General features: G+C 33.4%; 1 protein-coding gene across 1 annotated transcript; it reads right to left on the bottom strand.

Moving 5' to 3' along the window:
- Window positions 1-3,255: 3,255 nt before the first annotated feature.
- On the bottom strand, window positions 3,256-9,174 carry LOC129799886 (ran-binding protein 3). Its single transcript, XM_055844170.1, has 5 exons — window positions 9,059-9,174; window positions 8,448-8,869; window positions 8,126-8,389; window positions 4,092-4,247; window positions 3,256-3,988 (listed from the first exon to the last, which is right to left on the bottom strand). Exons 1-5 carry the CDS (start codon window positions 9,072-9,074, stop codon window positions 3,692-3,694), a joined length of 1,155 nt encoding a protein of 384 aa, XP_055700145.1. The 5' UTR covers window positions 9,075-9,174; the 3' UTR covers window positions 3,256-3,691.
- Window positions 9,175-12,461: the final 3,287 nt, after the last annotated feature.

The raw sequence follows: 12,461 nt of genomic DNA, 5'->3' as shown, positions 1-12,461 counted from the left end.
TACCACCACTATGATAGTAATTTTACAATTTACAACCATATTGCTTGTGAATTTACACAATTTTTCAAATACACAACTTTATTTCTCACACAATTTTTTACTGTGTACCTAAATTAATAAAGTTTGTGGGGATCTCAGTGGCTCAATAGGCAAGACCGTTGGGTCTTAGGCGGTGAGATCTCTGACGCGACTCTCACAGCTGTGAGTTCGAGTCCCGCCAGGTGCAAACAACTGAATGTTTAGAAAAAGACGTTTTCACAGGTAATAAAATGAAATAAAATGCACCGCCTCTGCCCAAAAAACCTTCAGGAGCACGGAAGAAGCATTCACTACGGGGAAGACGTTCCTGGGCGATCTACGATCAGCAGATTCTTCCAATATGAGGCACATTGTAATACCAAATAAATTGTCTCGATACGATTAATAATAATAGAGTTTGTAGTGAATTAATGTAAAGAATTTGAATTCAGTGACCGTTAAGACGCGTGTTTAAGAGCGGCCCCTCGCGCCCCTGTAATAGGTTTCTTTAAAAAAAAACCATCTATTAATCTGTAAGGATATTATTACAAAATATGAACATTTTATCTCAAGTATTTCAAGTACATTGATTGAATGGGTTAATTTGCCAACAGTGATTGAATTCGTTTAGTAATTGACATTACACTCGACTCTTCGATATCCACATGACAGCTGTCAAACACTCAAAAAATTCAAAAATCCCAATCATCCGGATATCCGAGAGATGAATATTCCCTACCCAATAAATTCCTGCCCAACTTTAAAAGTTAATACCATGTAGTCTTTTTAATATGAAAAAAATAGTCAAATGGCAATAATTAAGAGATTATCTAGGAATTATCACACGGTGAAAATAGAACATTAAAATTTTTTTATCACGATTCACATAGAATTTTCACCAATATGCATTCAAACATTATTTTGTGCTTTCAATTATGAAAACTGCTAAATCATGATTTATATTTAGGAAGTAAAAGTCGAACAAAAGCGATAAAAAGAGATTTATAACATGACATTATGAATTTCAATTAGTTTTAGAACTTAAAAGATCTATTCGTCATAAAAGTTTAAACCACCATTGGACAGATCATATGATACCACAGTTAAGTTTAATTCTCTAAATACTTGCAGCTGCTTTATAGAGTTTACCACTATTTGTTAACCCATTCGTAACTTTAGCATTATACGTCATACGGTTAGACGATTGTGGATAATTTATTTCTGCGTTACTACGGTGTTAATTTACTTCTTGAATGACGAGCGAAATATAGCCCAACACAGGTAGAAAAAAAATACATTCCTTTCGTATTTTTTCGCTTAGCAGAAAGTCATACAAAAAATTTGACATCGCACCGATTTTGATAAAAATTTCCTTCAATATCTTTGGTGATTTGAATTCTTTGAGGTAAATTATTATCTTAGGTAGTTACACTATATAAAAAATGGTATTTGAAGTGAATTATTGCAAAGAATTTATATTTAATGACTGTTAAAATTCATTTTCGTTAGCGTCTTGCAGTAGGGTTGAAGGACAAATTAACAGATTTTTTTTGTTCTCAAAAAAAATCTATTAATATTTAGGGAGCTAATTCCAAAATATAAACATTTTATTCTTAAAATTTCTAGTACCTTACACTGTGCTAGTAATGAGTTAAAATATAGGAAAAAGCTTTCAGGCTACAAACACTTTATATTTTTTTCCATATTCCTTTAATGAGTCTGACCTAGTTTTTTTTCATGAGATGTGTGACCATAGACTATATTGCCATAAATTCATTAAAGGAATATGGAAAAAACATGAAATGTTCGATGCCAGAGTGTGTGCAAAGCTTGAAAGCGTTCCCGTATCAAAAAAATAAATTGGAAACATTTCAATTTTTAACAAAGAAAACCTCTCAAATGTCAAGGTTTATTTTGACAACAGAAGCGAAATTGCATTTAATATTAAAGCTATCAATAAATGTTATTTCAAACTGTGCAAAAGAGATGGGTATACTAAATTAAAAACTAGTAAACTTTTTTAATGTTGGAAAACTTACATAAGTTTTATAATATTCAGAATAATTGGCATAGAAAATAAATTAAACAATTCAAAGTACTTTAATGGAATAAAGTCAGCTACGAATATTTAATACGTTTCATTTTTATTTAAAAGATAAAATTCAGCTGAGAAAATCCTCATTGGCATAATATAAGGTTTTCCCCGTTTTCTTAATATTTTTCTTAAAGCTGATCTGTTGACCAGTTTTTTCTCAAAATTCTGCGGTAATAAAATTACAGGGGGTCCCGAGATTATGTCCACCGTACGGCGTTTCCGTAAATTATGCAAAAGAAGTCTCCTGAGAGTGTACAAAATTTCTGTATGCATAAAGCCGTTTCGCAGGCTTTTCTCTGTCCTGAAAATATACATAATCTCGGGATCCCCTGTAGTATAAACTTTGTAATCTGGTTTTATTCTTATCAGGCTTTTTAACAAGTAGCTTTTCATAGTTAAATAAATTCAATGGTAGAGCCGCTAGAGTGCTCGATCTATGTTGCAAGTGTTCTGGGTTCGAATCTCTTTCAAGTAACTAGACTTTTTTCTATTAAGAAAAATAAAGTATACATTTTTTTAGGGAAGTGTAAAATGTCTTTAGACTCGTTTTCGGTGTTGAAATGTTAACAAGGGAATTTCAAAATTTCAAAACTTTCAAATTTTTTCGCATTATTCGCAAAATATTCGGAATATTCACCGAATATTCGGGATATTCACAAAATATTCACGAAAATCACTAAATATTTTAAAAATTCTCTAAATGTTTAAATTTTTGATATATTTTGAATATTTTTTGAGAAAATACTCAACGTTCTAAGAGACATTCAAAGCAAAAGAGGCCTATCGTATATATGCACTTTCTTTATTAAATAGACCACTTTTGCTCTGAGCGACACTTACACTGACTGAGAGAAATCCGAAAATGTTAAAATAACATTCCGGAAATGTTTATTTTACCCTGCAGTATTGATCCGAAATCGGTGTAAATATTATGCTTTTTAGATATATTAGGGGTTAAAGTTACCCTTTTTCATGTTAATTTTACTCTTAAAAAGGTGTAAAATTAATATTAAAAAATGATGATATATTTTTACACCTAAAGTGTTTAATTTATAAGGAAAAAAAGTTAATCGCAGCCTTTTTTTCTCAATGTACCAATGTAATTCACCTCATTTCGCCTGCCCAGAAAAACTCAAATATTCATTGATTCAAATGTCCTTTATTATCTCGAATGGGAAATATTTCATAAAAATTGTTTTTATATTTTTATCAGCAAATCTTCATCTCATTTTTTACACATCTAAAAGTTACAATTTTCATTCACTACAGAAGTCAATTATTATTTTTGTTTTTTTTGATAATTTATCGAGCAAGTCTACTTCAAAACTCACTAAAAGTAATTTAATTTCAAAAAATTTTTACAGTCCACTTATACAATTTTTTTTTTATTTTCTTTTAAAAATTGTGATTAAAATAATTAAAATTCAAAGCGTGAAGAGAGAATTTCTTCGATTTTAAAATCTCGATGCAAGATACTCTAAAAAAACTTATAGTCACATCTTCAATCATTTTTTCTCTTTCTTCTTTTCTTTTTTTTCCTCAAATTGGCAAAAACAAAACTCTCCATGCAATTTTTTTTTACGATTTATCAACATCATTCTCATCGACTTTCTTCTTGGGACTCGAAACACCATCAGCATCACCTTCCTCCACCTCCGAATTCGCACAATTCATCTCATCTGATTTATCATGGTCAGAATCCTGCGGATCCTTCTGTAATTCAATGTCAATGCGCCTCTGAAGGCCAGAGTAGAGAGTATCAATATCTGATGGTCTGGCCATCACAAGGTACACCTTTATCTGTCCTGAACTATCAATAGCCGTCAATCTGATACTCTTTTGACTCGAACGCTCAGCCACCATTCCGCGCCAAATCTTTGGAGCAAAAACACACACACAAAAAAAAAGAAGATAAATGTTGTTTATCAGTGATAAATCTGGGAGAAAGAAAAAAAAAGAAAAATCGCATTTATCCTACTTTTGTATTGAGCAGCACTCGATGACTTCCAGCCGCCCTGAAGACAACTCGCGAAATACCATTAGTCTTTCCACTTTTGGGATCATTCAGTCTAAGACTGCCTCGTCCCCTTTCCTCCCAAGTACACGAAGTGAATGTGAATAGTTTGCAGTTTATCTATAGCGAATCAAGAAAATAGAATTCTTTCAATGAGCGAGAATACTTAGAAGACATTGAAATGAAATTGAATAAAAAGAGTATCAAAGCATCTCAACTTTGCAGAGTGCTCAAGTAAAAATTTTACTTCTCACAAATTCGAGCATTTCGCAAAGTACATAATCTGTTTGAAGTGATTCCGATTTGTCCTGGATTCAAAGACCTTTCAAATGAATCCAAATTTGTCGCAATCGGTTAAGAAATAAGCTTACCAGAGGCTTTTTAGTGTCTGACCTTGAAAAATTATCAAGGGAAATTCAAATAATAAACTTCAATATTTTAATATTACAAAAATCAATAATTACCGTTTAGCATGGAATATTTTATAAATTTAACGCTTAGCTTTTGAATTCTAGAAGACGGAATTAATTAATAACCATTTTCATTTTAATTAACAATTGTTCAGATAATATTTAAAAATTTAATATTTTTTCAATAAAACAATGAAGATGTAATCAAGTAAAATGAGTAAAATACAACTCAAAACATCTTACAGTTTCTGATTTGTGCATTAGTGCCGCTAAAATAATGTATAAGAAAGGTTATTATAAAAAAGTTTTCATAATGCATATACTCGGTAAGTAAATAAGTTTACTAAGATAAGGTAAGTGTTTTAACGATATTTTGGTAACATATAATTTTTGAAAGAATTTATGTTTCGTGAAGCCTTTTAAGGATTCTTCTGGCATTCATGAAACATTTTCACGGTTTCACGAATTTCGTCAAGTTTTTCTCAAGGATCGTCTGGCTTTCGTGAAACTTTTTAAAGGTTTCACGAAAGGTTTTTTCTTTCACGAAACCTTTTATAGGTTTCTTGACTTTCGTGAAGTTGTTCAAAGTCTTGATGGTTTTTTCCTCAAGAATCCTGGCTTTCGTTAAACCGTTTAAATGTTCCTCAATTTTCCTGAAATCTTCTCAAAGCCTTTCGTGAAATCTTTAAAACTAGTCCCCGGCGAGTGGCCTTCAAAGTTGAAGCCAATTTCTTACTTTCACATAAAAATGCGTATGGGAATTTTTCTGCACTCGTGATCGTTAAAAAAGTGAGAAGTTTTTCCGTATTATAAGATACCTTTCCGTATGGAGGGATAAATATACATACTAAATTTTTGTTTAAATAAATTTTTTCCTTGGAGCACTGTGAGCTGAGTCCGAGATCAATTTAGGAATTGGCTTCATATAGCTCCATATAAAAAGGCCAACTTGCCAGGCGCTTGCTTTAAAAGGTCTCTTGTCTGTCATGAAACCTTCACAATCATTTTCTTTCATGAAACTTTTCTCAATAATTCTTGGCTCTTGTGAAACTTAGGGATTTCTCAGCTTACGTGATACACTCTCAAAGTCTTCACGAGTTTTTTTTTCGAGAAAAAAGAACTCCAAGATTTTGGCGGATTTTGTTCTCAATGATCTTTACTTTGACTTTCATGAAGCTTTTTCGGTTTTCGTAAAACCTTTTAGGTTTCCAGGCTTTCGTGATGTGAAGAAGCATTGTCAAAGATTTCATGGATTTTGAACACGGATCCTTGGCTTTCGTGAAACTGTATAAAGGTTCCTTGGCTTTCATAAAACCTCTTAAAGGTTTGTACTCTTTCACGAAACTTTTTATAGGTTTCTTGATTTTCGTGAAACTGTTCAAAGTTTTCATGGTTTTTGTCCTCAGGAATCCTGGCTTTCGTTAAACTCTTTAAATGATTTCGGTTTTCGTAAAATCTTCTCAAACGCTTCCCATGTTAAGAGTATGCTCAAGAAATTTTGCCTTTCACGAAATTTTTCAAAGGTTTCTCGTCTGTCATGAAACCTTCTCAAAGATTTTTTTTCCTTGAAACTTGTGCAGAATTCTTGGCTCTTGTAAAAGTTTTTAGAGTGATTTCTCAGCTTACGTGATACACTATCAAAGGCTTCACGAGTTTTTTTTTTTTTCTAAAAGATCCTTGGCTTTCGTGAAAAAAGAACATTAAAACTTTGACGGATTTTGTTCTCAATGATCTTTATTTTGACTTTAATGAAGCTGTTTCGGTTTTCGTGAAACCTCTTAGGTTTCCAGGATTTTGTGAAGCATTGTCAAAGATTTCATGGATTTTGTGCACGAATCCTTGGCTTTCGTGAAACCTTTTAAATGTTTAAGGACTCGTTAAGTTTTGTTTTTCGGTTCGTTAGCTTCCATAAAACCGCTTAAAAGTTCCTCAGCTTTCGTAAATCTTCTCAAGGCTTTCACGAATCTCTTGATTTTTTTTTCTAAAGGATCGCTAGCTTCCAGAAAACCTGCTCAAAGGTTTCACGGGTTGTGAAGCTAAGTGAGAGTTCTTCGACTTCTCTAAAATCATTTAAATGTTCTAGGAATCTTGTGATATTTTTTGAAGGATCGTTATCTTTCATGAAACCTTTCAAAGTTTAAAGGTTCCTCGGCTCTCGTGAAACCTTTTAAATTTCTAGGCTTTCGTGAAATTTTTCTCAAGGATCGTTGGATTCTCGTGAACCTGTTTATGTTTCTCGTCTGTCGTGAAACCTCAGATTGAATTTCATAAGACTTTTTTCCAGGGATTCTCGTCCATTTTGAAAGGTCTTGATTTTCTCGGCTTTCATAAAACATTGTCAAAGGCTTCATGGGTTTTTTACTCGGATTCTTGACTTTCGTGAAATTTTCTTAAGAGTTCCACGAATCTTGTGAAATTGTTCTCAAGGATCTTTGTCTTTCGTAAAGCCGTTTAAAGGTTTCCCAGTTTTCGTAAAACCTTCTGAAAAGTTTGACGTGGAACCGTTTACAGTATTTCAGGCGTTCGTGAAATTTTTCTCCAGAATCGTCCTACGTGAAACCGTTCAAGTTCATTGGCTTCTAAGAAGCCTTTCAAATGTTTTCGGAATCTCGTTAAATTTTTCTTAAGGATCGTTGGCTTTCAGGAAACCTTTTCAAAGGTTTCACGGGTTTGTGCTCAAGGATCCTTGACTTTCGTGAAACTAAGCAAGGATTTTTGGGCTTTTGTAGAATCTTTTCAAATATTTTAGGAATCTCTTGATTTTTTTCTATGTCGTCTACACATTAGTAGAAATTTTTTTTAAAAATGCCCTTTGTAAAAAAATTCTGACGTTTCTTCCTATAAGGATATGGGAAATTTTCTTTAAAAGACATTTTTAAAAAAAAAATCTACTATAGTGTGTAGACGCCATAAAAGGATCATTGTCTTTCGTGAAGTCAATTAAAGGTTGCATTGTTTCGGAAAAATCTGAAAAGTTTAACGTGTTTTATGGTAAAAAAAAAATAATGACTTTCGTGAAGCCGTTTATTCCTCAGCTTTCGTGAAGACCTTTAAAGTTTCCTCGATTTTCGTGAAACAAATGAGGATCTTATAACATTTTTCTAAAGGATTGTTGGCTTCGTGAAACCATTCAATGGTTTCTCAGTTTCGTGAAACCACTCAATGATTCCTCGGAGTTCGTGAAACCTTTTAATGGTTTTCGTCTTTCGTGAAACCTTTTAATTTCTAGGTTTTTGTAAAATTTTTCTAGAGACCTAGCTTTCGTAAAACCATTTAAAGCTTTCTCGACTGTCGTCAAACCTTATGTCGATTTTCGAAATGTCTTCTCACTTTCATGAAACTTTTTACTGATTCCATGAATGTTATCAAGATTTCTGGATTTCCCGATTACTTTTATTTATTTATTTTTGGATTTCGCGCAACATTTCTCGAGCAATTGTCATTCTGTATGAGTCGTCTCTTATAAGAATTATTTATTTAGCACATTAGCGCCTCTAGTAAGACTTTAACAAAGCTTCTATGTTCTCGAGGGACTTTTAAAGACTCAAAATTTTTATAATTAATAAAGAAATAAATTTTCCAACTCACATCTAGTATGTTCTTTTCATCTTCTTCGCCCGTGATTGTCTCCACTTCCTCAAATTTCCTTTTCTGTGCTCTGCTCTCCTCATATTCCCTGGCCACTTCCGTGAGGCTCTTCTGACTATTTGCCGTGCTGTTGGCATTGCTATTTTGCTGCTGAGCTGCCGTTGAGAAGAACAGACCACTAGTTGATGCACTGGACTCATTTCCAGCCTTTTCCTTATCCTCTGTCTCACTTTTCTCGCCCACATCCTTGGAATCGATGGTATTCTACGGAAAAATTATCAATGATCCTTGAGGAAAATATGCTTGGACCAAATCGACTTACCCCAGTGACCCTTTCGTGCAGATTCTGGCCAAAAACGAAGCCCGATGTGCTCGAAATGGGATTATTTGATGTGTTGAAGAGATTTGATTTTGGTAATCCATTCCTGGATATCAAGGATAGAGGATCGCTCTTCTGATCGGCATCACCCTTTGCCTCAGCCTCTTCCTTTTTCTCACTCACCGATCCATTCTCCTCCCCAATGGCCTTGGTAAAGGGATTACTGGCCGAAGTGGACAGGGATGAGCAGGAATTGGAATTGAGGACCTCAGTTGATGTATTTGGTGTGTTTCCCATTGATGACGAGTTCCATGACAGAGCCGAAGGACGAAGCATGCTGCTCTTTAAATTCATGGAACTCTGCTGTGATGCCGATGAGATATTGGATGCTGAACTATTCGTCAAATTGCTGTTGGAATTATCATCTGCAATACATCAAGAAAATACTGAGAAAATGGGAAAAATCTCAAAAATTTGCGCACACCAAAAAACCTCCAAAGCGTTCTGTCAACACAATGCTTTTGCAATTTTCCAGGGAAAATTGTCCCAGGAGCTTTGCTTATCATCAGCTTTGGATGAATAAATTTGTGCTGTATCATTTTCTGACCACTTACCATCGACACTGGCCATTTTAAAGGCAGATTTTGCGAGATAATCCAGGAACAAGAGGGATGTACTTTCAAAAGGTTACACTGAAAATTGACGGTCACTAAACTACTCGACACTAACTTCATGATGGACATCGTTAAGCTATCAAACAAAGCAAAATTTCATGAAAAAACCATTTGAAAATTTCATAAATTTCACGGAAAATTAAACCTAAGTTGAATTACTAATATTATATCGAAACAAATTATGAATATTTTTATTAATAAATTTTTTTATCTTTCCTTACTTCGATAATTAAAATTATTTGCTCACTCTTAAAATCTTAGAGCGGAGTGCCCCTATAGTTCAATGGTGAAGCAGTCGCCTAGAAAGCGAAAGATTTTCAGTTCAAATCCGAGTGAAGGCAGGAATTTTTCCTGTCTTACATAAGAACGGAGGATTGAGTGTCACTCGGTCTGACTGAAACCGATAAAGTAAATAAAAGTCAAGATAAAAGTACACTGTAATGCGCAAAAGTGCTCTAAATTAAATGTGGGATTTGCGAGACTTTCATTCTCGATAACATCCAATAAGGAGAATAAGTCATCTTTGGGACAGATAGTTTCTAAAACATATCTAAGACTGAAAGGAATCGATGGTTTAGTTCTTTTCCAAAGTTCTTCTTTCTATTTCAAAAACACCCTTTAGACATAACTCACGAACTAAACCATAAATTACAGAATTCCAGATTTTAGAAATTATCTTAGCAGACATTTCATTCATTTCGAAGGCGCTCCAGCCCAATTTGTAGATATTCTAGACTAGAGACTGAAAATCTCGCAAGTTACGTAATAAATTTCTGAGCATCAAATCGCATTATTCCTGTATGTACTTTTGTTCATTCTGTTTGCACAACTATACCACATGGAAATTTCTACCTATCCATAATACAGTTCAATTATATACTTGATATCAGTTTTTTTATTTATATTTTGACGGTTTATACTTGAAGGTTTCCCATCACCTCCCTTCTCTGGAACGGAAGCGAGAGTGAGAGAATTCGTATACAGAGAGGAGTCAGACTGGTTGGTACGATTGAGGAGACGGAAGTATAGAGCTCCATGTTTTGGACCCTGAGGAGTGGATAATTGGTTATCCCAGGGTAATAGGACAGCATATTGTCAAAAAAGCTTCAGTGGTTGTCATAAAATTATGATAGAGGAGACCGGCGAGTTTTTGAGAGAGAGTTTTTTTGGTGGTGTGGGACAAAGTGATTTTTTTATTGATTTATCAAAATTAAATGTAATTAAACCACAATACTACACAATCGTAGGTGGCACTAAGGCAGGCCTTAGCTCGTTAAAAGTCGTGTAATGCCGGAAATTTATTTAGTCGTGTAATATCGGAAACAAAAACTCACATAGAAAGAAATTATCTTCTTGATATCTTTGTCGGAAGACAGATAGCTGTTCACTACACAACCTTTTACTTGAATCTTGCAGAAACATAAAGAAATTTAAAGCAAATATCACTTCAAGGTAAGCTTCCTAATCGCGCGTAATTCAATAGAGACACCTAACTCACTTGACATAAGTCTGGGGGCGCTGCGGTTGCAAAATATCTCTAAAATAAGCGACAAAATATTTTCTTCTTTAATTTATGCTTATTAGCAGGTATATATTAGCAGGTCGTGTACCTTCTTGTAATACGTACTTTTGCATTCCTTATTAAACAAAATAATGTTGTACAAAAGTTTTTCTCAAACCTATCCTGAAATTCGAGACACCTCAAAAAAATATGAGCGTTCCAGCTCAGAATGTCATCGCAATGCTTTTGTGAAATAATTCAAAATAAATTTAATTATTTGAAAAATATTGAATCAAATATAACCTTATAATCGATAATAAATTACATTAATTTTACTAAATGGTACCGTTTTGTTTAGGCAACCAATCTCAATTTTTTTCGGCCTATTGATATTTTAAATTGTTTTATATATTTTTTTATTTTACAACCATCGGAAAAAATTGATGTTGAAGAAATAAATTCGTATGTGTGTCATCTCTAAATATTCACCCTTGAAAACATGATCAACGACTCCTGTATATGTACCATAGACTGAAGGTAGAGGTTTGAACAACGACTCTTGTATTTGTGCCTAACACCTAATGATAATATGAAGGAGTCGTGGCTCATCAGATTCTTCCACTACGGAATACAACAGCAATATATCATGGTTACATTGTAACAAAGTATTTCCATACGATTAATTATAATGACAAAATTTTACGGCCGGTGCATGGTATTGAAAAAAAAAACGCTTCAAAAAGAAGGCTACAGGGATTTAGAGTATATTCCATGGATGAGATTGTTCCTGAGATATTACATAAACCAGGGCTGTAGCTCTTATTAGCTGGAAATATATAATTATCTCAGAAAAAACCATGCCCCCAATATCCCCTTTCTTGTTCCACGGTGCCCCGGATCGCGGATGTTAGGGACAAAACGATAGATTAAAAAAAATTCCTTCTCATAGAAAATCCATTTATTTTCTAATCTCAATTGCACTCTTTTGTTAAAGTCAATACCTGTGAGGGTACCATTCTAAAACAATTTCTGGAGTCTTTGGGATAATGCTTCAAAGTCAAAACACAGAAAAGCGTCCCAAACTTCCCTGGTCTCACCTACACTTAAAAAGCAATTATCTTAACCCTATAAGGACGATTGGAACCCCGGTGTCCCATAAAGAAAATAATTTTTCCTGACTACCTAAAGTTATTTTTTTCTAATGTTTGTACGTAATTGCAAAGTAGAAGGTTGAAGTAATCTAGGATATTTTTGGAAGTCTCCAGCTATTTGCTATATAGTAAATTTTTGAGCTAAAAAATGAAGAATTTTTAAATTTTCATAATGAAAATTAATTTTAAATATTTTTAATACTTCCTATTTTTTTTAAGCAAAACCGTTTTGGGAAAAGAAACTACAATACTCAAGCATAATATTTTTTATTAGATTGAAAATTATCATTCATTAGTATTGTCAGAAAAATTACTTAAATTTTTAGGCTTTCTTTGCCCCTATCGTTCATAGAGACAAAAAATACACCAAATCAGACTCTGTTGGTTTTTCGAAGGCCAGATATAAGACCTTTTACTGGTTTTGTTCATTGGTTTCATTTTTATTGCTGATTTTCGGTCCGCGAAAACTGTCTCGTCGTTAAAGGGTTAATTTAAAAACAGAGAGTGATAGTGTTAATGAGCAAAGTATAAGTGGAATTTGGTTTCATTTCTCCTTCTTAATGAGTAATTTAAGAAAAAATAATAATTTTATATTCTACGTAAATATAAAAATTCATAACTTTCGGATCTTACGGAAAAAAAAACCTAAGATAAATTTCATGCAAAATTTCAAACGCTGCAACAGCAACCA

The sequence above is a fragment of the Phlebotomus papatasi genome, chromosome 1 (genome assembly GCF_024763615.1).
Source record: "Phlebotomus papatasi isolate M1 chromosome 1, Ppap_2.1, whole genome shotgun sequence".
Taxonomy (NCBI): domain Eukaryota; kingdom Metazoa; phylum Arthropoda; class Insecta; order Diptera; family Psychodidae; genus Phlebotomus; species Phlebotomus papatasi.
The sequence above is the reverse complement of the archived record's forward strand: the minus strand, read 5'-3'. Positions and strand labels throughout refer to the sequence as shown.